Raw genomic sequence first — 25,138 nt, forward strand, 5'->3', positions numbered from 1 at the left:
GGGGGCAGGTTTTATGTTGGGTGGTGTATAAGAAAGAACCTCAATTAGTTAACTATTTTCAGTGCTTTTTTTCTAAAAAAATGTTTAGGGGTACTCTCATTTTGACTCAAGAAAACCACCATTTTATAGTTCCAACCGGGAAAAATGAAGACAGTAAATGGACAAAAGTACAAAGATTCACAAAATGTTCAGGGGTCTGCGTCCCCCCCCCCCCAGAAAAACAGCACTGACGTATTTTTATTCATTTATTTGGTTTGGGGGGGGCAGCTCCAATCTCTCTCCCGAAGCTAACTTTCTTATTTTTTCCCTTATTTCTCCTTATTTCTCCTCAGGCGCGCAAGAGCGCGAGAGGCGTCGCCAGAGGGCGCTGCGCCTCCGGCGGGGAGACGGCTGGCTCCGCCGCTCGCGCGCGCCTGCGATTGGCGCCCGGCGGCGGCGGCGCTCAAAAGCCCCTCGCTTGCTCCGGGACGCAGCCAGAAGAGCCCGCGCGCTCCAGCGTCCTGCCGCCGCCGCCACCGCCGCCCTTGCAAACTCCCGCGGGGAGCTGCCTGCCGCCCGGGGTCTCGCCTCTGGATGGTCTTGGCTTGCAGGGGCTGCGTGGATGCGCCAAGCCGAGCGCTGCTGGCTGCTCCGCCCTTCCTCTCTCGGGCCCGGGTCGCGGGGCTCCTGCTGCTGCTGCTGCTGCTGCTGCTGCCGGTCTTCTTCTTCTTCTTCTTCTTCTTCTTCCCCGGCGGCAGCGAGAGCAGGCGGCGCCCGACGGAGCTGGGCGGCCGGATCCTGGCTTGCAGAATGGCTGCTGCGTCCCGCGGGGCGCGCAAGCGGGGCGCGTGTCAAGTGCTGGTGGCGACGCTGTGCGTGGCGCTGGTCTACTCCTATAACCTCGACCTGGACCACCCGGTGATTTTCCAAGGACCCAACAACTCTTTCTTCGGCTACTCCGTGCTGGAGCATTACTATGACAATACGCGATGGTGAGTAAGGGGAGAGGGGTGGGGACCCCTCTTCTGGTCCAGCTTTGCCTCTCCCACCCTCTTCCAGAATCATAGGGACCGCAAGGGTCATCCAATCCAACTCTCTGCAATGCTGGATTCTGTTTTGTCCAAGGTGGGGATTGAACCTGCAACCCCAGAGATCAAGAATCTCATGCTCTGCCAACTGAGCCAAAGTTGATTTCCGATCTTCCAAGACCCACTCAACCTCCTGAAGACTCTTCTCCCCCTTTCTTTCTCTGTTGTTGTTGTCGTTTAGTCGTGTCCGACTCTTCGTGACCCCCTGGACCAGAGCACGCCAGGCACTCCTGTCTTCCACTGCTTCCCGCAGTTTGGTCAAACTCATGCTGGTAGCCTCGAGAACACTGTCCAACCATCTCGTCCTCTGTCATCCCCTTCTCCTTGTGCCCTCCATCTTTCCCAACATCAGGGTCTTTTCCAGGGAGTCTTCTCTTCTCATGAGGTGGCCAAAGTATTGGAGCCTCAGCTTCAGGATCTGTCCTTCCAGTGAGCACTCAGGGCTGATTTCCTTCAGAATGGAGAGGTTGGATCTTCTTGCAGTCCATGGGACTCTCAAGAGTCTCCTCCAGCACCATAATTCAAAAGCATCAATTCTTCGGCGATCAGCCTTCTTTATGGTCCAGCTCTCACTCCCATACATCACTATTTCTTTCTCTATGATTCTATGAAATAGGCACTTTTTTCTTTCTCTAAAAGTGCCTATTTCATAGAATCATAGAGTTGGAAGAGACCCAAAGGTCATCTAGTCCAACCCCCTGCAATGCAGGAATCTCAGCTGAAGTATTCTTGACAGTTGACCATCCATCCTCTTCTTAAAACCTTCCAAGGCTACAACGTCCCGAGGGAGACTTGCTCCACTGTCAAACAGCTCTTACCTTTTAGCTCTCTGATGGACTTACCCCTTCTGCCCCATGCCCTCTAGAATTGTGTATGCTGAAAGCCTGCTTAAGATAAGAAATCGGTACTCTGCATGTGCTCAGAGGCTTAGAATTGTGGATTGGAGGGCATCCTTGAAGGCCACCTAGTCAACCCCCCTGGACCATGCAGACAATCCAGTGCTTGGGCATCCCCACGAGATGGTTGCCCAGTGAGGGTGAGCCTGTTCCATTCTTGACCCTTGCAAGTCAAGAATGAAGGATTTTCTCTTAACGTCCAGAATCTGCCTCCTCCCACAGCTGAAACCCATTAGCTCTAGTCTTGTCCTCGAGGGCAGCAGAGAACAAATCTTTGCTCTCTTCTGTGTGACAGCCCTTCAAATAACCGAAAAGTATGGTGCTGTTTCTCCACCTCACACAGAAACTCTCCTCCAAGCTAAGCGTTCCTTGCTCCTTGCTCTTACTAAATCACACGTTTCAGGGCCAGATCTTGACGACGGGAGCCCTCGCTGAAATTAAATTTGGGTTGTCTTAAGTGGTATTGATTGGATGAAATTTTAAAATGCCAGCAATTGTCTATCATGAAAATGGGAGGGAGGGTTAAAGTGGAACTCCCCAAAGTCTGCCTTCTTCCCTCCTCCCACTCATGTGATGGAGAGAGAGTGCGCTCTTGGGCTGAGTTATTAGTTATGACAATTAGTTATGAGAGAAATGGATTCCTTTTTCCTAGCATCCTCTCCAGGATCCTACAACAGCAGGGTTGTGTTTGTGGATGGGGGAGCAATTTCTTATGTTTGTCTACATTTTAAAAACCTTTTTTTCTAGTTTGGGGTAAGGAAGAGGGCCACTTCCCCCCCCCACCACACAAAGAAGCATTGATTCTCAAGTGGTCTGCTGGGAATGGTCACTGGTGGGGCTAGAATCTTATTAGGAGCTGTGTGATGCCATCAGGTCAGACTTTGGGGCAGAAGTCCAGGGTCATTCTTAGCAAAATGAGCAGACTGCAGATGCAACAGGGCTAGCTTTCTACATTTTGAAGTGAGAGGTGTAAGGTGCAACTACTATCTAAAGAGCCCCTCTCCCCAATAAGACCATTAAGCTCAGAGTCTAAAATAGAGAAAGCCAATGTTGTATTGTTAGGCTCCAACTCGCATCAGCCTCAGCCACCATGGCCTATGGTTATGGATGATGGGAGTTGTAGTCTAACAACATGTGGATGACACCACGTTGACTACCCTTCACTAAAATGGCCTAACTGCAGCACTAACGTGTGTGGATGTGTGCAATCTCTCTCTCTCTTTCTCTCTCTCTCTCTCTCTCTCTCTCTCTGTGTGTGTGTGTGTGTGTGTGTGTGTGTGTTACCAAGCAGAAGATGACAAGGACAATGAAACATGCTTGATGTGAGTTCACCCTTGAGTGAGGATTGGACCTGACTGCTGGATTTTGACCACAGACAAAGAGATCTGTGGCAGGGCCCCATGTGGACCCCTGATGTACGTTGTACTTTTAAGAAAGATGGCAGAAAGTGGTTTCCCAAAGTTTCTAGTTGTAAGGATGCTTGGGCAATGTGGTAGTTTGGCCAGAGAAATGGAGGTCTTTCGTTTCCTGCAAGTTCTTTGAAGGGACATTGGATATGGTGGTGGTGATCTTGGTACCAAATATCTTGCTCTGCTTTCCTTTGGACCATAACAGTGAGGCACCATCTTTATGCAGTTTTAGGTACCAGACAAAGACTTTTCTTCTTCCCCCCCCTCCCCAATGGCTTTTGGCTCTTAATTTGAAGGGTATTATCGGCTTTCGTAGTGGGGTGGAACCTTTTGGTTTAGCTGTGCTTTTAGCCTTTTATTTGTGTTGCCGTGCTTTTAAGTTTTTGTTGTTGTTTATAATTGGTATTAATGCAAGTTGCTCCCGGTTACTTCATAAGAAAAGAGGCTTAATAAATACAACAGCAGCAACTGGGAGTCCAAGATTGGTATGTCCTTTAAAGCTCTGGTCTGGACGAAGAGGCGAGTGGCCCCTTCCACTTGTCAAAGTGGCCTGTAGAGGGATGGACATGGTTGGAACTGTCTCCCCCAGCTAGAACCCCACCCTGGTATTAAGTGTCGAGGGGTGCTTTGAAAGCACAGTGATCCATGATAGGATGTTCACACATGCAAGGCAGCCTTTAACGCTAGTCATCAAACACTCACGTGTGAGTCCAGACTAGCAGCTCTTGACACAACAGTCATCATCATCATCATTTCTCAGAGGAACTGGGGTTGAAGTTCATGGCTTCTTGGCGGGATATTGTTGCGTTAATGTGCAAAGATGACAGGGAAAGATTTCTTTCTGAGCAGCATTGCCTTAAGGACCAATTATATATATATATATTAAAAGATATTTATTGAAATTTTAAACAGTAAAAGAAACCTTCCAATCAAACCTTAAAAGAAACATCATCATCACACACAAAGCAAAACAGAAAAATACATTACAAAAAACCTAAAAAAGATAGGAAATAAAGAAAAAAAAGAACATGAAAAAAACACATAAAAATCCAATTTTTTACTTGTTATTTTCATAACCCTTCTTCCTGACTTCCTCACATCTCCCATTTTTGTGTTCCTTTTTACACAACCATGTTCAGGTGCATTACCCTCTTTCAAATCTTGATCTATAGTATAGATTTCAACCCAATGTGTCTCCAATTCTTCCCTTTATATCCTTTTGTTTACATTTGACACAATGTAATCTAGTTTTTTCCCCCACTCTTGTCTTTTGAAACATTTGTTACCTACTCCTTTTACCTATGTCACTGATGCCACATTGTCTTCATATCTTGCATCATTTTAACATTCCAACATTTTAACATTTTAACACTCCGATATTTTACAATGTTTTTGCAAATAGTCCTTAAACTTCTTCCAGTCCTCTTCCACTGACTCTTCTCCCAGGTCTCGGATTCTGCCAGTCATTTCTGCCAAATCCATGTAGTCCTTAAGGACCAATTATAGTCCTGGTTTTCTCTTAAAGTGATAGACCTGTATTTCAGTTGTGCCTCTTCAGGTTGCAGATGGGGGCTTGCGCATGGAGGAGTATTCTCTCATGAAAAAAGAAATCATACACCTAAAAAAGTAGCACTTGAGTGAGAAGGAATAGACTAGAATCCCTCCATCGGAGATCTAGCTTTCTATGTGGAGGAAGTGTTTTTCTTGTACGACGCGCCATCATCTTCAGACTGAACCATCTCAGTGAAAACTGGACTTGAGACTGATTGTTTTAGGTCAGGGCCTTGCAGCCCTCCAGATGGAACTTGACTACAGCTCCCATCATTTCTGATCATTGGCCATGCTGGCTGGGGAGGGAGGGGGTTGGATTCCATTCAGAGAGGCACCCCTGCATTAGTTCAACTTCACATGACAATCTTAATGGTGGTGACGGAGTTTTGTGGCAGGTGGATGTTAAGAGAGGTCCTGGTGCCACAGCAAACCATTTCTAAATAGCACCCCACTTCAGATGATATGCGCAGTGGAGCCAGCAAAAAACTATTTGTGCCGGGTCAACTTCAGTCTGCAAAAGCCGGGGCTTAATTTTAGCTAGGGCATGTCCCTGAAACCCATTTTCTATATTCAGATCTGGAACATGTGAAGTAGTGGTTGTCAACACTGAGCAACCAGGGTGAGGATCTCACACTTAACAATTAAAGGAACAGATTGGGGCCAAGAGTCATGGTTTGAGTTATGGCATTTCTATATTTGAAAGGAGACAACTGGCAAAAGTGTGGAAAGTTTCATACTTTCTGCAGATGTCAAGCACAACGACAGAGCACTTCTAGTGAGAACTGTATCTTTCCCATCTTCATGTGGCCTTCAGTTCAGCCCTCTAGGTTAGTGAATCAAATATAGGGGGTCTAGAGAGAGAGAAAGAGAGAGATTCAAGGAGCAACAGATGATGAATTGATAACTTACAGCCAGCAACTTTTTCCACTTGTCAGTTTCTGGGAGTCTGAGAATTTTCATTCATTTACATTTCCGCGAGCCTCACCCGTTAATCTGAAAGCTTTAGGGGGTCAGCTAGTGCAATTCCAAATTACTGCATGAAGAGAACATTGTCAGTCCTGGATTCTAATGCCTCTTGCCAAGGGCTTGTAGATGAAACAGTTGAAGAGGTACATTTGTGCGTCTTATATATAGAATTGACGTTGACATATCAATCTGTACTGGATAACCAAAGTCTACCCTTGGCAATGCTCCCTCTCTCTCTACATGTGAATTGCTCCCTAGCAAATATGTTCTCTTTCCCAGCCATGGAGTTGACATTTAAAATCCAGCTTCAGTGATTTATTTTTTGTTGCAGAAAAGCTGCTTCTCTTGCTGTGGTTCAGGGATAGCACTAGAGTTGTTAAGCCTCCAGTATGACTGAGGTCACTGGGTTTGTACTTGGTATTTAAAGTAATTTTGCTCCATCCTGGATGTGGTACAGTGGAACAAGCGCAGACTATTCCTGGAAACTGCAAATTACTACATAATATTTAGAAGTAATATTTTAGAAACAACAGCAGAAGAAGCCATGATTCTTATGGTAGTTAGTGCCTTATAGCCCTTTATTAGTTTTCCATTGTTTACAAAGTAACATCTGCTTTTTCTGGGCTTCTTTTTTTTGGGGGGGGGAGTGATAATCTTCACTTATTTTCTCTACCAGTAGCTCTTCAGATTTTATTTTATTTTTTAAAAAGTGGGAGGGTGGAGCAAATAGTTACAAAGATCCTGTTTCTTAGTCCTTTCACATTTTATAGGTGTTGGGACCTCACCAGGGTAACATCCCACATGCTCTTTGAAACTGATTTCTGCAGTTAAGTGCAGGTACTCCTGGAAGATGTTCAACCTGCATTCTGAGATGACATTTACAATTTAATTTGGTAATGGGCTCATGAATTGTTTATGGTTGTGTTAAGCCAAAACCCATGCCAACCATTAATGTCAATGAAGTCATCGTGACCCAACCATTGCTTTACAGTGGTACCTCGGATTACATACACTTCAGGTTACATACGCTTCAGGTTACAGACTCCGCTAACCCAGAAATAGTACCTCGGGTTAAGAACTTTGCTTCAGGATGAGAACAGAAATCGTGCTCCAGCAGCACGGCGGCAGCAGGAGGCCCCATTGGCTAAAGTGGTGCTTCAGGTTAAGAACAGTTTCAGGTTAAGAACAGACCTCCAGAACGAATTAATTACTTAACCCGAGGTACCACTGTATCTCACATAATGTCTGCTTTAAAACTTAAGATTTGTCCCAGGCAGTAACTTCCTGCTTTCTACACTAGCGGCAAGGAACTGCTAGGCTGGATCCTTTTCCCCTTCACCCCATTGGCCAACTTTGAGAGATGGTTAAGAAAGACCGCTCACAATGAGGCGACCTGTTTTCCTTTGCTCGTGTGGTTGAAATTAGAGCGCTGTGGGCACAGCAGTTTGCTAGTATTGATGATCAGTGATCACTGGGGCTTTCAAAGGCCAGCACTTTTCAAGAGGCAATAACCAGTTGACCATGGGCACCTGCGACCAGCGACCAGCTGAATGCCAACACTTGCAAAGTGCTGCGCTACCAATGAAATATGAGCATGTTTAAGGGTGTTGTGTAGAAGTTCAAACAGCAACTGACCCAGAAGAGCAAACTGTCTCCCATGCATTGTGGATGTTTGAGTGGGTATTTACCGAGACCTTTCTCGGGCACCATTTTAAGTACGAACACTGGTGCCCATGGACAACCCCTGGAATAAATTCTGCTGAGACTTGAAACCCAGCTTTGTAGTTATTCTGCAATCGTGGTGATCCCCAATAACTGAGAGCAAGAGTCACGAATCTCTCTTGAAAACAGACACAGAAGAGTAGCTTGGCAATGGGAGTTGGCCTTAGTAAGCTTGTAGAGATGGATTCCAAATGTCAAGCTAATGAGCTGCTGCCACACATGGTCCAGTGTTTTTGTTCGCAATGACAATTTGGACTTGGCGGCTAATGGAGCATGTAGGCACCTGTCTCTCGCACTCCTCGGAGCAGTGCTTATGCTTTGTTTGGTTGCCTTCATTTTCTGCAATTTCTCAGGAACGAGTGGAGAGCCCATCATCTTGACGGCAGATGCTCTCAATATGAAATATGATAGGTCCGGTTGCGCCGGATGGGAATAATTCGAGCAGCCTTAACAACTTCCAGTGAGGCTGGGGAGAGCAAATTCATTTCATACCACTCATGTTTTAAATGGTTAAAGAGCTGGATGTGGCCTTCTAAAAGCAACTGTTGGCACACAAGGCCATAATGGGAGAAGGAGGTAAATATTTCAAGTGATGTTTTTTTTTTAAAAAAATACTTCTTTCTACTTTGGAGCAGGGTGCGTGCAAACACTCTTTCCACGTTTATTGGGGGTGGGTGGGGGGAGGCTCTGTAGAAAAGTAGCTCTCTGGTTTGGATGGCTCTAAATTCACCTGGAGCCGTTTGAATGAAGGCAGGGGCAAGCGTTCACAATGCTTGCCTGTATCTCATTCCAATAGATGGGACTCTTATTTCTTAAAATGCTGGCCTTGGAACTGTGGCACATTGTGGTATCAATAAATGCATTCAGTCTGGAACCAGGCCCTAAAATGAATTGCCATCGTTCTCTTTGATTTGAAAGTCCTTTTGCACTTTTCCTGCCTGTCAGCTTTCCAGCGGTGTGTTTACTGACGGGGGAATTTCTCGAATAATATTGAGAAGCAAATTGAAAGAGCTTATTTTAATTTGGACTGGGGACAGGGGAATAGAAATTACATTTTCAAATGTTGAGTTGTCTCTAACACACAATACACATTTCTTAGTGCAGAAAATGCAAAGCTTAAAAATGACTTGTTGGTTCACGCTGACCCTGGATGTACACTCATGTGAAAAACTAGTATGGCAGTAAAAAACTTTTATAAATATGATTATTGTTCCTGTTCATGGCATTACCTTTAGATTGTAAACAACCCAACTAGATTCTGTTAGATTTTTCGTATTTCTCCAGGCGTCACTTCTAGGGCCAGTCAAATGGATAGATCATTCTGGATGTACAATTTATGACATTCTTAAAATAACCTTTCTCAGTATTAAGGGCAGGTGCACCCCACACATTTAAAACACACCCAGCACACCTTTAAAGCATACGACCTCTACTCAGAATCTTGGGAACTGTAGAATATTAAGGATGCTTAGAATTTTAGTTCTGTGAGGAAGAAACTAAAGGCCGCCGGGATTCTTTGAGGGAAGTTATGTGCTTTTGGTGTGTTTTGGATGTGTGTATCTGCCATTGTTCTAACTATAGAGCCCAAACCTCATACCATTCTGAAGGGGTCTGCAGTTATTCAAACCAGGTGTTAATGCCCCCCCCCCCCCGTGCATAGAACATAAGACAAACTCTTCTGGATCAGACCAAAGCCTATCTAGTCTGGCATCTTCTTTCTCACAGTGGCTAAACCCAACCTAGGAAAGTCACAAAGAGGTATGAGGTTTAGTTCTCCTATTAGGGGAAGGTTCCTCAGCGGTGAAGCTTCTGTTCCATCTCTTTATTTAAAATGATATTGATATGCCACTATTTCATTAAAAAAAAAATCCAAAGTGGTGCCTCACTGACACTTCAAATATTTGTTTTTAATGTCCCAGAGCTCTGAGCGGTAGCAGACAGCAGGCTCTAGCTGCCATTTTTATTTCCTACCATGTCCTTCCATAACATCACCCTGAGGCATTGTGGGAAACTCAAGCGGCTGCTAGACCCAGCTGCCTGGTGCTGCTGCTCAGAGTTCTCTTGGTTTCTGCCATCACCAGGATCCACCAATGGAGCACCACCCCCAGCAAAGGACCCTTTGCTCAGGGCGTCCTCAAACCTGGAACCAGCCCCAATCCCATGATAGGTAATTCTTCAAGCTAATGATGCACTGTCTGAATATATCCTTTTTTCTTCATTGTGAATCTCTTATTTCACTGGGTGACTCCAAGTCATGATGGAAAAGTAGGAGGGTTTAAAAAAGAAAGGGTTTCCTCAGAATTTCATTCATGCTTTTTATCAATATCCACCGTGTATCATTTCAGAGAAAAAACATCTGCTTTTTACAGATAGGAATGGCACTGGCCTTTGATCATCTTAATTTCTGTTCTCTGTACCTTTTCCAGTTTGACAATATCTGCTTTGAGATGAGACAAACCAGAGCAGTATAGATAGTTTTCAACAGGAAGAACTGTCTTCTGGACTTCCAGATGTTGTTGGACTCAACTCACATCAGCCTCAGCCAGTATGGCCAATGTTTAGGGATGATGGCAGTGGAGTCCAAGCAACACCTGGGATTGCAGGTTAGTCTTCAATATAAGTGTGTGTTATCTTTCTGTTACTGGCTTCCTGGGTTTGGGAGCAGACAGCTGCTGCTTGTACTATGGACAGGACACAGCTTTCTCTTACGCCAAAGAGAAAGTCGAGAACAAATTGAAATCCTGGGGCCTGCTTCCAAATAAGCTATATAGCACAGTAAAAACAAACAAACCTCTCTCCAGCGCTGTGAGACCGTATTGCTGTCATTATACACATTATATAAACGAACTGCAAGTAAGAGCTAGAAAAGATTAACCATCTGAAAGCCTATTCTAAATTCCACAGGGGAAATTTTTCACCTATGTGGGTTGTAATAGAAACGATCTAAAACCTGCATATGTGAAATAAATTATCGTACACTTTGGCTGGATTCATGCATCACAGTAAGCCATGGATTATGGCTTACTACTAACACACAGGTGGCCACAGACTTAGTTCTCACTAGCTGTGGTCTAAACCACTGAGCCTAGGGCTTGCCGATTGGAAGGTTGGCGGTTCGAATCCCCACGACGGGGTGAGCTCCCGTTGCTTGGTCCCAGCTCCTGCCAACCTAGCAGTTTGAAAGCACGTCAAAGTGCAAGTAGATAAATAGGTACTGCTCCAGTGGGAAGGTAAACGGCATTTCCATGTGCTGCTCTGGTTTCGCCAGACGCGGCTTAGTCATGCTGGCCAATGGAAAAACTGTCCGTGGACAAAGGTCTGCTACCTCAGCCAGTAAAGCGAGATGAGTGCTGCAGCCCCAGAGTCGTTTGCGACTGGACTTAACTGTCCGGGATCCTTTACCTTTACCTAGCAGCGAACCATGACTCCTGGTTCACTGTTATGCCCATACTGGGATTTGCAAACTGCATACTGCATACTGGGAGTTGCAAACAAGGCATGATGTAAAGTGATGTTTTGTTCATGGCTTATCAACTTTTGGATCCTCTTCTGTCACTCTCACTGGATACATAAGTGGCCTTCTATCGACTTTGGCTGTTGGCTCAGTTGCAACACTATCTGGACAGGAATAACCTTGCTTCAGTTGTTTCTAGGTTAGATTACTGAAGTGTGCTATACGTGGGCTGCCCCGGAAGACGGTTTGGAACCTACAGCTTGTGCAGAATTCAGTGGCCAGATTAATATATTTACTAATACTGTCATTTGCTATATTGATGGGATTGGCGACGAAGCCCACTAGCTCCAGCATGCAAAATTCATCCCATTTGCTTTGTGGTATGTTAGTTTTGTGCATACTGTATGTGCTTACATGTGAGTCATGATTCAACCCCCCCCCAACTACTCAGATATTTAAATTGCAGGTGTAGGGGCTAAAGCCTGGTGTATATATGCAAACCCTTGTAAAATTTGATAAAGGATACTCTTCCCCAGACAGGCAGAATAGAGATAATGATTTATTCTTGCTCTGTGGAGATATATCCTTCCCCCCACCCCTAGAAAATTGGCGTGGAAGTCATGCTAGTGTTCAAACTTGAAATGTAGAATTGCTTTTTGTGTGTCTACACCTGTTTCCTTCTGGTATTTTGGTATCCAAGGCAGATTTTGCAGTACAGTGGTACCTCGGGTTACATATGCTTCAGGTTACATAGCTTCAGGTTACAGACTCTGCTAACCCAGAAATAGTGCTTCAGGTTAAGAACTTTGCTTCAGGATGAGATCAGAAATTGTGCTCCAGCAGCACGGCAGAAGTGGGAGGCCCCATTAGCTAAAGTGGTGCTTCAGGTTAAGAACAGTTTCAGGTTAAGAACGGACCTCTGGAATGAATTAAGTACTTAACCCGAGGTACCACTGTATAACTTACAGTACTTTGCATGTTTATTCCTCCCCGCGCAGAAAGCAAGGTGGGGTATTGAGCTGGTGTTTTCACTTGAAACGTAACATTGTGCCCCAAACACACGTACCAGGTTTAATTTCTTTTATCTCATTGTTCAATAGAGCAGTGTTTCCCAAACGTTTTTGGGCAACGGCACACCTGTTTACTGAAAAAAAATCTCGCGGCACACCACCAGTAAAGCCCCGCCCCGTGACGTCAGCGCGCAGCGTCATGCCGGGAGGGACGCACAAAAGTGAAAGTTTTTTCCCTCGGCAGCTCCTCTCAGCTGCGCTCAATCCGCCTCGGAGCGCAGGAGCGATGCCTCTCTCTGGCTCTCCCTCCGCGCAGGCTGAGGGAGGGAGGGAGGGGCGCGTGTGACCCGTCTCTGCTGGGAGACCAAACCCAGCGAGGCAGAGTCGCGCGGAGGCGCCCAGGCAGCGCTGCCGGCTGCGAGGAGGAGCGCCAGGCAGCAGCAGGAGGCGCGGCCTCTCCTCGCCGCCACCGCCCCGCCTCTCGCCGCCTGACTCGCCCGCCTCCCTCCAGGCATCTCGCGGCACACGAGGCAACGTCTCACGACACACCGGTTGGGAAACACTGCAATAGAGACGTTGTATTTCAGAGAATGCCAGCCAGGTAAATGAAACTGAAGCCTTCACTTAATCCGGCCATTAAAAGTAATTTAGTTCACTGCAATGCGGCTGGCTATTTTTAAGCAATTCTATCTCAGCGGTTTATTGTCATCCAGGTAACAAAGCAGCGTTTGAGCTATGGTGGTCTAATCGCTTTCTGGCACCACTGTGGGCAGATGCACATGCTTGGCACCCCACTGTGCCCTCCATTCATCACTCCTTAAAGTGCTGCACTTCCTGCAATCTTGGCTTCCAAAGCTGTTTATCCTGAGGGCTTCTCAGCAAGAAAGGGACAGGAGGTGCATGTAAGGCAAGTACCAAGCAGAGAGGAAGAGGTCATAGGCGGATGAGTTAAATTGAAATTGCTGTGTTGGCTTCTTCACTAGCTGAGCCAGTCCTGATGGAAATGGCGTTTTCTTTTGCTCTTGAAACGGAGGGATGTGTACCACCTTATCCTCTAGGTATGAAAATTGAGGTGTTGACTGTGTCAGGGGCAAGCTATGTTCCTTGCAGCCAGTCATGCACGATAGCTGTCAGCACACCGCGGGGCGTGCGTACACGATGTTGGCATGCCCTGTGGCATGTGTACATGATGTTGGCATGCCCCGTGGCGTGTTCTCGCCATGCGTGCATGCCCCATGGCATGCTGACATCACACGTGCATGCTGCAGAGCCTGCTGACGTCACTCGCGCATGCCATGGGGTGTGCTGATGTGTCTGGTGGATACCGAGTGGCATGTGGACATGATGCAAGCACGCCCCACGGCATGCGTGCACAGCCGCCACAGAACTTTGAGGGGGCCCAGGCCGCCCATTGATTTTTTTGGGGGGGGGCTGGACCCCCGTTCTCCTCTAGATGGCGCACCCACATGGAGTTGCCAACTAGACTCCGACTCGCTTAGCTTCAGCAAGGCTACTGCATTGTAGGCCTTCGGACCACGCTCCCAGGTGTGGGCAGTAGCAGCTTTTATGTTGGAGCCGCCCTGCTGGTATTAGGTTACAGATGGTAACCTAATTCAACATCAACTTCGTTGGACTGGTCATGTTGTGTGGATGCTTGATGATCGCCTTCCAAAGCAACTACTCTATTCTGAACTTAAAATTGGAAAGCGTAACGCTGGTGGTGAACAAAAGAGGTTTAAAGATTGTCTCAAGGCAAATGTAAAAAAATGTAGTATGAACACTGACAACTGGGAAACACTGGCCTGCGAGCACTCCAACTGGAGAACAGCCTTGACCAAAGGTGTCATGGGCTTTGAAGACACTCGAACTCAGGATGCAAGGGAGAAACGCGCTAAGAGGAAGGCACCCTTGGCAAATCCACACCGTGATCAACTCCCACCCGGAAACCAATGTCCCCACTGTGGAAGGACTTCTGGATCCAGAATTGGCCTCCACAGTCACTTACAGACTCATTGTTAAAACCGTGTTTATGGAAGACAATCTTACTCGGCTATGAGTGATTGCCAAAGAAGAAGAAGACAGATGGTAGATTAGATTGCAGGTGATAGAATCTTAGAATTGTAGAGTTGGAAGGGACTCCATAGCGCATCTAGTTTAGCCCAAAACTGTGACCTTGGCGTTTTCAGCGCACACTCTAACCAACTGATCTGGCTGGACTACAACTCCCACTTTCCTTTACCTCTGAATATGCTGGCTGGTGGGGTGATGGGAGTTGGAGTCCAGCAACATCTGGAGGGCATCACATCAGCTATCCCGAGGGAAAGCTCTTTTCTCTTGTTTCTCTCTGCTTGAATTTTTGCACTGGATGTTGCTGCTGCTGCTGCGAATTCCAACTCTGTAACCGAATGCTGACTCAAATGCTTGAGGAATTTGTAACTGTAAAAGGTCCCCCCCCCTAATCTGGCTTTATTTTACATACTTTCCCATGCAGTTAGTCACAGAGATTCCAGTGAAAGGCTAACGTCTTGCAGTTAATTGTGGTTACAACAAAGCTTGTGAAAATAAATAATTTTCTTAAACAGAACTCTGACCACCTTGTGACCTGGTCTGTTACATGCAAGATTCCCATGTAAAATCTTTCTCATCTTGGCCTATGGCTGAAGGATCTTCTTTTACCATTAAGCTGTGTCATTTAAACTAAAGTTGATTACAGGGGTGGGGAGATTTAGATTTGTTGCACAGATACCTGACAAAGGATGCAGTCCTTTGATTTTGGTGGGAGGTTTTTTTTTTTAAATTACTGGTATGTGCTTAACAATGGAATCCTACCCCCCAAAGAATAGCACTGTTTTTCTTTCCAATGGGTTGGATTTGGACTTGGTCACCTTTTGAGTATACCCATTGAAATCAGTGGAATTTGAGTAATACACTTTTGTTCTGAAAAAGCTGGAGATCTCTTACCTTGTAGCGGAATTTAAAAACACACAGATGAGATTGTAGCCATGCATGTTCTAGGTAAAGGTAAAGGTACCCCTGCCCGTACGGGCCAGTCGTGTCCGACTCTAGGGTTGTGCGCTCATTTCACTCTAGAGGCCGGGAGCCAGCGCTGTCCGCAGACACTTCTGGGTCACGTGGCCAGCGTGACAAGCTGCATCTGCCGAGCCAGAGCAGCACACGGAAACGCCGTTTACCTTCCCGCTAGTAAGCGGTCCCTATTTATCTACTTGCACCCGGGGGTGCTTTTGAACTGCTAGGTTGGCAGGCGCTGGGACCGAGCAGTGGGAGCGCACCCCGCTGCAGGGATTCGAACCGCCGACCATGCGATCGGCAAGTCCTAGGCACTGAGGTTTTACCTACAGCGCCACCCGCGTCCCTTTTATGCATGTTCTACCACAATATAATTTGATAATATATGGTCTGATGTGTGATTGGATCAATCAAAGGAATTTATTGAATTCAGCAAAATTATGTAAATAAGCTTTCTAAAAAAGTTATGTCATGAGTAACTGAACTCCCATTGATTTCGGTGGGTCTGTGTGGGTGACTAAGTCTGCATCCAATTCATTTGCAGTGGGCAGCCAATGTTACACCCTCCAGATGTCATTGTATTCAACCTCCATCATCCCTAGCCATTGGGTATGTTGGCTGGGGTTTATGTGAGTTAGGAGTCCAGTGATACCTGGAAGTCATCATGTTGGCTATCGTGGATTGACATAGAAGTGTTGCATCCCTGAGATATCAAATACCTCTCATAAGGCCTCTCTTATTGTGCAGCCGCCTCTGGCACCCTCTCTTGTAAATGACACGCGTCTTCCTTCTGGGGAGGCAACTGAGAGTAAGTCAGATGCTAAGCTGGCTCCAACTCCACCTCTGTCTCCATGGCGACACCTGTGTGAACAAACTTACAGGCCCAATGCACCTAAAGGAGTGCCCCCTTTGCTTGTCCAGTCCAGGGACTCTGGCCACTTTCTGTGCTAACAGCTGTGCCAGTCCTGCTCTTCCAAGGGAAGATACAGGGTGGGTGTGTCACTTGTTGGGTTAGTGTCTCCATTTGTGCTTAGTCATGCATTTACACCTCCCTTGTACCTGCTATACCTTGTAACCAGAGCCTTGTCTACTGTCAGGGAACTGCCATCAGAGCATCAGGTGGTGGAGGGACTCAGGCAGGATGAAAGAGACTCAACTGCTGAAGCAGGAACCAGCAGGGGGAGGAGTGGGTCTCTGAGGGAATGCGAGCAGGAGGGAGGGCTCAGGGAGGCTTCCAGCGAGAACAGTGGGGAGGTATCGGAGTCTCCCATAGGGAGACCCACACCTCGCAGGAAACTGTCACGCCGTGAGTCCAGGAGACGCGTTTCCGTTAAGGAACTTCTTTGCTGGAAACGCTTCCGCAGACAGCCACTGTCGGACCCTACTAGTGACTAGAGCAGACATGTCTGAGGAGCTCCGTCACACACGGAGGTTTGTGGGGTCGCACAAACTCTGAGGGAGCACATTTTCACGCACAAGCAGCTAATCAAACCCTCACAGCAGTCCGACAGTCTTTGTACGCTGCCTGTGCAAGAGAAGGCATCATGAGCGAACCAACCGGAACCGGAGGAGCAGGGGCTGGAGCTGGTCCAAGCTTGGAAGATAGATACCGAGCGTTGGAGGTTCAACTGGCCCTGCAGACGGCGAGGTTGGAGGAGAGAAGGGCTCAGGATGCAGACAAGAAGGGGAGAGCCACGCAATTCCCCAGAAAGGTACCAGGATTGGTGCAGAAATTTGGGGGGGACCCCAAGGACTACCATGCTTTTAGGACAGAGATGCAATATGCCCTTAATGTGCAGTTCGATGAGTTCCCTGATGAGGAATCGCGAGTTGCTTTTGTAATTGGGCATCTTGAGAAAGGGGCTAGAGACTGGGTTCGACCCCTAATGGCAACGCACAATGACATACTAAAGGACACAATGAAGTTCTTTCGTGCAATGGATCTCATGTTTTCCAGCGATATTGAGGAAGGGGTGGTGCGCAGACAGCTAATGGCTTGTAAGCAGGGAAGTCGATCTGTCCGTGAATATTGGACTGAGTTTACCATGCTGATTCACAGACTGAGTTGGGATTTATCGGCGGCACCCGTTCAAATGCTATTTGAAGAAGGTCTTTCTTCGGGGGTGAAAGACGAGCTGGCACGGAGCCCCAGGGCGGAGTCTATGGATCAGCTGACCAAATCTGCGCTGACCATAGGAGCGCGGCAGGAGGCAAGAGCCTTGGAGAGGCGGGAAGGGAGAGGGGAACGTTGGAAGGAATTCCGCATTCCAGACATTCCTGAGCCAGCTTTCCCGCCGGCAGAGCCGATGGAAATCGGAACAGCGCGCGCGCGCGCATTTTCAAAAACCAGCGAGGGAGCTAAGAAGGAGGGAAAGGGCCCCCGGAAATGCTATCTCTGCCAACAGCCAGGCCACTTTGCCAGAGTCTGCCCCCAGAGGAAGGAATGGCAAGGGATGGTGGGAGCTGTTGAGGGGGGAGAAGAAGGGGGAGCGGAGCAGGTAAAAGCCAACGCCTGGTTGCCACAATTGGGGCACTGCAGCCAGGCCAAAGAGCAGTGAAAGTGCCCGTGCCAGAAGCTCCTCGACCTGCTCTAGTGATTGAAGTGTCGCTAGAGCTGCAGAATGGGCACCCCCTAAAAATAAAGGCGCTATTGGACTCAGGCAGCTCCTGCAATTTTATGAGCAAGGAGTTTGCTGCTGAACACCAGATACAGACCATCCCTTTAAGCAACCCCCTGCAGGTGACCACGATTGATGGCAGGGAGTTGTTGGGAGGAGGAGTCCGCTTGCAGACTGTCCCAATGATAATGAGGGTGGCAAGGCACACAGAACTGATAGCGTTTAATGTGGCCACCCTGGGAGGCGCTCCCATTATTTTGGGAATGAGCTGGCTAGCTCTACATGATCCGCTGGTTGGCTGGCATCAAAGGGTGGTGTCCTTTGGTTCAGCACATTGCCTAGAACACTGCAAAGGGGAGAAGGGTTCAGCAGGGGCCCAAGCCACCCTAGCAGGGACTGAAGTAATGGGGAAGGTGAAGGTACCACCACAGTATGCAGATCTCAGCGACGTGTTCAGCGAGAAGGAAGCTGACCAACTACCACCTCATAGACCCTTTGATTGTCAGATCAATTTACTCCCAGGAGCACAGCTTCCCGTGGGCAAGTTGTATGCCATGTCAGACAGGGAAATGCAGGAGTTGCGAGGGTTCATTGACAAGAACCTGAAGAGAGGCTTCATCAGAGAGTCCAAAGCAGCAGGGGGGAGCCCAGTGTTCTTTGTGGACAAAAAAAATGCGGACAAGCCGAGACTTGTATGTGATTTTAGGCGGCTGAATGCAGTGACTGAACCGGTGGCGTTCCCTATGCCCAGAATTGATGATATTTTGACCAGGGTGAGGAAGGGAAAGATTTTCACAAAGCTGGATCTAAGGGGGGCGTACAACCTGATACGCATAAGGAAAGGGGATGAATGGAAAACCACCATGTTTACCCCTTTGGGGGCGTTTGAATACCTCGTTATGCCATTTGGATTACAAGCAGGCTCCGCGTGTTTTCAATCTTTTATGAACCACGTGCTGGGCCCTTTGCTCTACAAGAATTGCGTTGCCTTTCTAGATGATGTGTTGGTGTATTCTGAGAATGAGGAGCAACATGTGAGAGACGTCAGAGAAGTGTTGAGCAGACTGCAAGCCAACAGGCTGTGGGTCAAACTGGAGAAGTGTCGGTTCCATACCAAGGAGGTGGAATTCCTGGGGTACCGCCTGTCAGACAAGGGATTGGCCATGGATCCCGGCAAGGTACAGGCAGTGCTGGAATGGAAAACACCCAAAACCAAGAAGGATGTGCAGAGGTTCCTAGGGTTTGGAAACTTTTATCGTAAGTTCATCCGCAACTTCGCCCATCTGACGGCGCCCATCACTGACTGTCTCAGCAGTAAAAAGAAGTTTGTATGGACGGCGGAGGCGGAGCGAGCGTTTGAGGAACTGAAAAGGGCCTTCGCCTCTGAAGAACAACTTCTGCATGTGGATTTACGAAAGAAGCTAAGGGTTGAAACAGACGCATCTGACAGAGCCATAGGGGCGGTGCTTCTTCTGCAGCCGGGGAAGGAGGAGTCAGAGTGGCGTCCGTGTGCCTTCTTCTCGCGGAAGCTGAACAAATCCGAGAGGAACTACACGGTGTACGACCGAGAACTGCTTGCTATTCATGAGGCGTTCCGGAGATGGAGGCATCTGCTAGTTGGTGCACAACATAAAGTGCAAGTGTGCACGGACCATAAAAATCTAGAGTACTGGAGAACGGCGCGAGTGCTCAACCAAAGGCAGTTGAGATGGGCCCAAGAGTTCTCCAAATTTAACTTTGAGATTTGTTATGTGCCAGGCCCAGAGAATGTTAGGGCGGACGCTCTCTCACGCAAACCTGAATATTTGGAGGGGGAGGGAGCACCCGAAGAAACCCATATCATTCCAGAGGACCGCTGGGTGTGTGGGGCGACTTTGGTGGGGCAAAGGGAATTGGTAGAGGGTACGGTGCAGGATGCATACGCCCAGGGGAAACTCAGGGATCTCAGAGGGGAGGAAGACAAATCCGGTGGTTTTGAGGAGAGAAATGGGGCATTGTATTATAAGGGAGCGTTATATATACCTGAAGGGGAATTGAGGGAGAAGGTACTCAAGCAGCTGCACGATAGCCCCACAGCAGGGCACTTTGGGCAACACAAAACCATGTGGCTGGTTACCAGGGAATTTTGGTGGCCCAAGGTCAGGGAAGATGTGCGGGAGTATGTGAGAGGGTGTGAACAATGCCAAAGAGCCAAGGGGGAGAGGCAGGCGCCGGCTGGTTTATTAGAACCACTGCCCACACCTGAGAGACCGTGGGAAGCAGTGGCAATAGATTTCATGACTGATCTGCCAAGGTCTAGAGGGAAAACAGCCATCATGGTTGTAGTAGACCTGTTAACTAAAATGGCCCACTTCATAGCCTGCTCACATGCGGTTACAGCAGAAGAAACCGCCAAATTGTTTGTAGAGAATGTGTTTAGGTTGCATGGCGCCCCCTTGAGGGTGGTTTCAGACCGAGGGAAACAATTTACTTCCAGGTTCTGGAGGAAGCTCATGAGCTTACTGCATGTAGAGGTTAATTTCTCGACGGCCCGTCATCCTGAAACCAACGGGCAGGCGGAAAGAGCAAATGGGGTTCTCCAACAATATTTGAGGTGTTATGTTAATGACAGAGAGAATGATTGGGTGGAGAAGTTGGCGTTGGCAGAATTTGCCTACAACAATGCAGAGAACGTGTCCACGGGGATGAGCCCCTTTTTGGCTAATCACGGGTGCCATCCCAGAGCCTTCCCAGGGGGGGAGGGGGAGAACTGGAGCGTTCCAGCTGCAGAACAGTTCGTGGAAGAAATGGAAGCGATCCATCGCCAGCTTCAACTCAACTTAAACAGGGCTAAGGAGGAATATAAGAGGCAGGCAGACAAAAACAGAAGGGAAGGTGAAAGCATCAGGGTGGGGGACCAGGTGTGGCTGTCAACCCAAGGGTTGCCATTCAAAGGAGGTTGTAAGAAATTAAGACCCAAAAGGCTGGGTCCGTTTGAAGTCATACAGCAGGTCAATCCAGTGGCTTTCAGGCTCCGGTTACCGAACCACATGAAGCTGCACCCAGTTTTTCACAGGTCGTTGCTGTCACCGTATAGAGGAGACAGTGAGGGGAGGGTCACTAGGGGACCAGCAATGGAGGAGAAGGAACACAGCTACCATGTAGCGGAGATCCTCGATTCCAGGTGGAAGGGAGATCAAGTAGAGTACTTGGTAATATGGGAAGGGGAACCGGAGTCGGAAAACACCTGGGTTAGGGCGGAGGATGTCAATGACGAGGTTTTAATAGAGACTTTTCATCAGAGGTTCCCACGTAAACCTCAGCCTGTAGCGAGGTTCCGAAGGGAATACTTTGCCACCACCGACGAGGAAGAGGAGTTGGAGGGGTTCCCAGATTCTGAAGAGGAGGAGGATTCAGCTGGCCAGGACGACGATCGATGGAGAGAATTGTTCGAGACGTCAGAAGATGAGGAAGATTCGTTTCGGGGTTTTAGCCCTTCACCTCCCAGGGGGGAGGAATTGGGAGGGGGTGAGGGGGGCCCTGGAGGGGAGGTGGATGTCAGGGAACTGCCATCAGAGCATCAGGTGGTGGAGGGACTCAGGCAGGATGAAAGAGACTCAACTGCTGAAGCAGGAACCAGCAGGGGGAGGAGTGGGTCTCTGAGGGAATGCGAGCAGGAGGGAGGGCTCAGGGAGGCTTCCAGCGAGAACAGTGGGGAGGTATCGGAGTCTCCCATAGGGAGACCCACACCTCGCAGGAAACTGTCACGCCGTGAGTCCAGGAGACGCGTTTCCGTTAAGGAACTTCTTTGCTGGAAACGCTTCCGCAGACAGCCACTGTCGGACCCTACTAGTGACTAGAGCAGACATGTCTGAGGAGCTCCGTCACACACGGAGGTTTGTGGGGTCGCACAAACTCTGAGGGAGCACATTTTCACGCACAAGCAGCTAATCAAACCCTCACATCTACATACCGATCTGATTTGCACATGAAAGACTTTGGGAGTTCTTCGTCCAGCCTTGAGGGCCAGGAAAGTGCCTGAAACCACGAAACACAGGGAATGTTTGCTTCCTCATCCTTATGACCTTTGTATGAACAAGAAAGAGAGTGTTTGCTTTTCTCTCTATCAAACTTTGGGATGTATAAATAGCATATAATTATGTTGGTAAAAACTGGTTTATTTATATAGTTATAGATATTTATTTACATGAGGTATCATTCATTTACCCAGAAAAATAACCCTCACACTGATGTTTCCTCCGCAGCTTCAACGTTGACTGACTTCATTGAAGCCAGAAAAACTGTGCTAAGATATTTAAAACAAACTTTAAAGGAGAAAAGGCTACATTAACAGTTTGATTTCTCTTGAGTTTCAGAGGAGAAGCTGCCAAATCGCAGGCTTTTGACAGGGGCTACCTTCTAAAGAGCCATGTTTTCACAAGTGAGAACAATTAGTGGCCCAGTTACCTAAATTACAGAAAACTACAAAGCCAACAAACATTGAGAAGCAAACACAAGGGAGTCTGAAATAGCAGCTCTCGATACAAATGCCACTGAGCGACGGGCAAGCTTGGATAAAAAATGCCAATCATTTCCTCTTTAATGTACACCATGAAGGAGCATCATTCATATAAATTTATTGACATTATTGAAAAAGAAAACTTTGATGGCAATATTACCAGCGTATGGGCTCACAATTTAAATTGTAAGTGGTTGGTAAGGAAACTATTTCCATGACTTGTTACAGCTAAATACAGTTATGTATTAGCCTTGGCTACTTTAAAGGGATCTAAACACACTTTTCACCACTGGGGAGAGAAGAGATCTCTTAGTGGCCAATTGGAAAAGAAGGAAGCTAGTCTGTAAAACTAAGGAAAAGATACACCCATTAATATAAGACAAATAAATGTGTAGAGCTTGAGACATTCATATGTTCATATAGAGGATTGTACATGTTGAGACTGTAATTTGAATTTATTTAGTATCATGTTTCTCAGCACACCACTAGTTGTAAGGAGACAGCTAACCTCCCTTAAAAGGTAAAGGTACCCCTGAGCGTTAGGTCCAGTCGCGGACGACTCTGGGGTTGTGTGCTCATCTCGCTCTATAGCCCAAGGGAGCCTGTGTTTGTCTTCAGACAGCTTCCATATCATGTGGCGAACCAGAGCAGTGCACGCAAACGGCGTTTACCTTCCTGCCGGAGTGGTACCTATTTATCTACTCGCACATGGCATGCTTTCGAACTGGTTAGGTGGGCAGAAGCTGGGCTCGAACAACAGGAGCTCACCCCGTCGTGGGGATTCGAACTGCCGACCTTCCGATCAGCAAGCCCTAGGCTCTGTGGTTTAGACCACAGGGCCACCGGCGTCCTCCCTTAAGGAACTGCAAATCTCAGAGTTCCTAGGGATAGGGAATGGCCAATCAACTAGTTTTGGAGTGTAATATAAATAGGCATTGAGTTCCCCATACAGTGGTACCTCAGATTACAGACACTTCAGGTTACAGACTCCGCTAACCCAGAAATAGTACCTCGGGTTAAGAACTTTGCTTCAGGATGAGAACAGAAATCATGTGGCAGCGGCGCGGCGGCAGCAGGAAGCCCCATTAGCTAAAGTGGTACCTCAGGTTAAGAACAGTTTCAGGTTAAGAACGGACCTCCGGAACGAATTAAGTTCTTAACCCGAGGTACCACTGTATAAGATAGGCTGACACTTTGTAAAATGCTTTTCGGGTTGAATGTAAGCAACTGAAAATTTCTCCTCAGATATGTTTTATATGTGCCTTCTGGTTTTAGCTAATTGTTGTTGATATCTATGTGAATTGTGTTACATAGGTAGGCATGAGTTCAGCTGGCAGAGTGTTTGCTTGGCTTTAAAAACTTGCAACCTATTGAAGCTCTTCCCCATTTCAGAAAAAGGCTTCTGGAAACATTGATGCTAATTTTGCAATGAGATATCATCATCTGCTCGCATTGGATTACCATATACATAGAATCCACAGGGGATGATTAGAAAAATTTAATTTCTGCTTTCTGAAATGAAATGAGTGTCCCAGTTTTCTTCCACCAAATTTTGTAGGGCAGAGCCAGCCCTGCTGTTAGACAGAGTGAGCAGGGTGCAGATTTTGGGTTTCATGAAAAGGAAGCAAATAGTTACCGGTAGTTGCTTTACTTATTGTTGTATTTTTGCAGGCAATCAGGTGGAGAGGTATTTGTGTGATTTTCTGCCTCTTTTGCCACAAGACTCTGACTGGCCTTGGGTACAGTGCTTTTTGATTTGTGCTAAGGGCAGGGGGGGCAACATTTGCTGTTCTGCCTGAGGCAGAGAAATGTTCTGGATACCCTATTGCAGAGTGTGCATTATGATGCACACATTTACCTTGAGTGCAAAAATGGCGTTTCTTGCATCTGGTTATGGGGACAAATTCAATTCAGGTCGCACTTAAGGGGCTAACCTACCTAATTTGCACTTTCTAAAACATTATACAAACAGGAAAACAGCCATCCTTTGAAATTTGCGCTGCTCTGAATTTTGCAGTACAGTTCCCCAACCAAGTGATGTTTATAAAAATGTGTATGCTAAGGGTAAAGTCTGTAAAGAGAGAATCTATTAGTCAAAATGGAATACAAAATGCTTTGTATGGGACAAAATCACATACAAACGTAGGAGAAACTCACACTAAATGGCTGCCGACTTTTCAGGATGACTTAAAAAAAATAAATCTTAAATGGAAGTTGAAATATAGAGAACTAAACTTAAGATCAGAAAAATGAGAAACTAAAATGGGCAGTCTCCCATCCCAACTTCCAGCATAATTTCTTCTTCTTCTTCTTCCAAACATTATTGATTTTTTTTTAAAAAAAACAATTACCAAACATTTTGTCTTCTCAGAGAAATGCGTGTACAGGTGTTAAGTCTTGTATGCTGTCATCCACATGGCATCAAAGCAGACTTGGAAAATCTTTTACGTCACAGATTAAGCTCACACCCACAGGGTGTACAGTGCTACCTCGGTTTAAGAACAGCCCTGTTTACGAACTATTCGGTTCACGAACTCCGCAAAACCGGAAATAGTGTCCCGGTTTGCAAACTTTACCTCAGTCTAAGAACGGAAGCCGAAAGGTGGAAGGGCATCGGCAGCAGGAGGTCTCATTAGGGAAAGCTCACCTTGGTTTAAGAACGGTTTCGGTTTAAGAACGGACTTCCGGAACGGATTAAGTTCGTAAACCGAGGTACCACTGTACTTCAATCTCAGACCATTTTAATGAATGTTCCACGTTTGTTCTTCTGGGTTGAGGAGTGCTCATATTTATAGCTGAGGAGTTGGGGCTGGGTGGGGAGAGAATGCATACATAGTTGCTGTTGTTAATTTTCATTCTTTCCCAAAAGCTTATATTGGGGGGGGGGGGCTAGAGATCGTGTTGTGAATTCTTAGCTCCT

At 47.1% G+C, this 25,138-nt stretch overlaps 1 protein-coding gene across 2 annotated transcripts in view; it reads left to right on the plus strand.

Moving 5' to 3' along the window:
• The first annotated feature begins 362 nt into the window (after positions 1-362).
• Positions 363-25,138, plus strand: part of ITGA9 (integrin subunit alpha 9) — a 242,482-nt gene continuing 217,706 nt past the window's right edge. For both annotated transcript variants that reach the window (XM_083467884.1, XM_083467885.1), the window contains exon 1: positions 363-971. In XM_083467884.1, coding sequence (XP_083324010.1) covers positions 574-971 — 398 coding nt within the window. In that variant the 5' untranslated portion in view covers positions 363-573. The remainder of the gene's footprint in view (positions 972-25,138) is intronic.

Source organism: Podarcis liolepis, assembly GCF_965112155.1.
Source record: "Podarcis liolepis genome assembly, chromosome: 12".
Taxonomy (NCBI): Eukaryota; Metazoa; Chordata; class Lepidosauria; order Squamata; family Lacertidae; genus Podarcis; species Podarcis liolepis.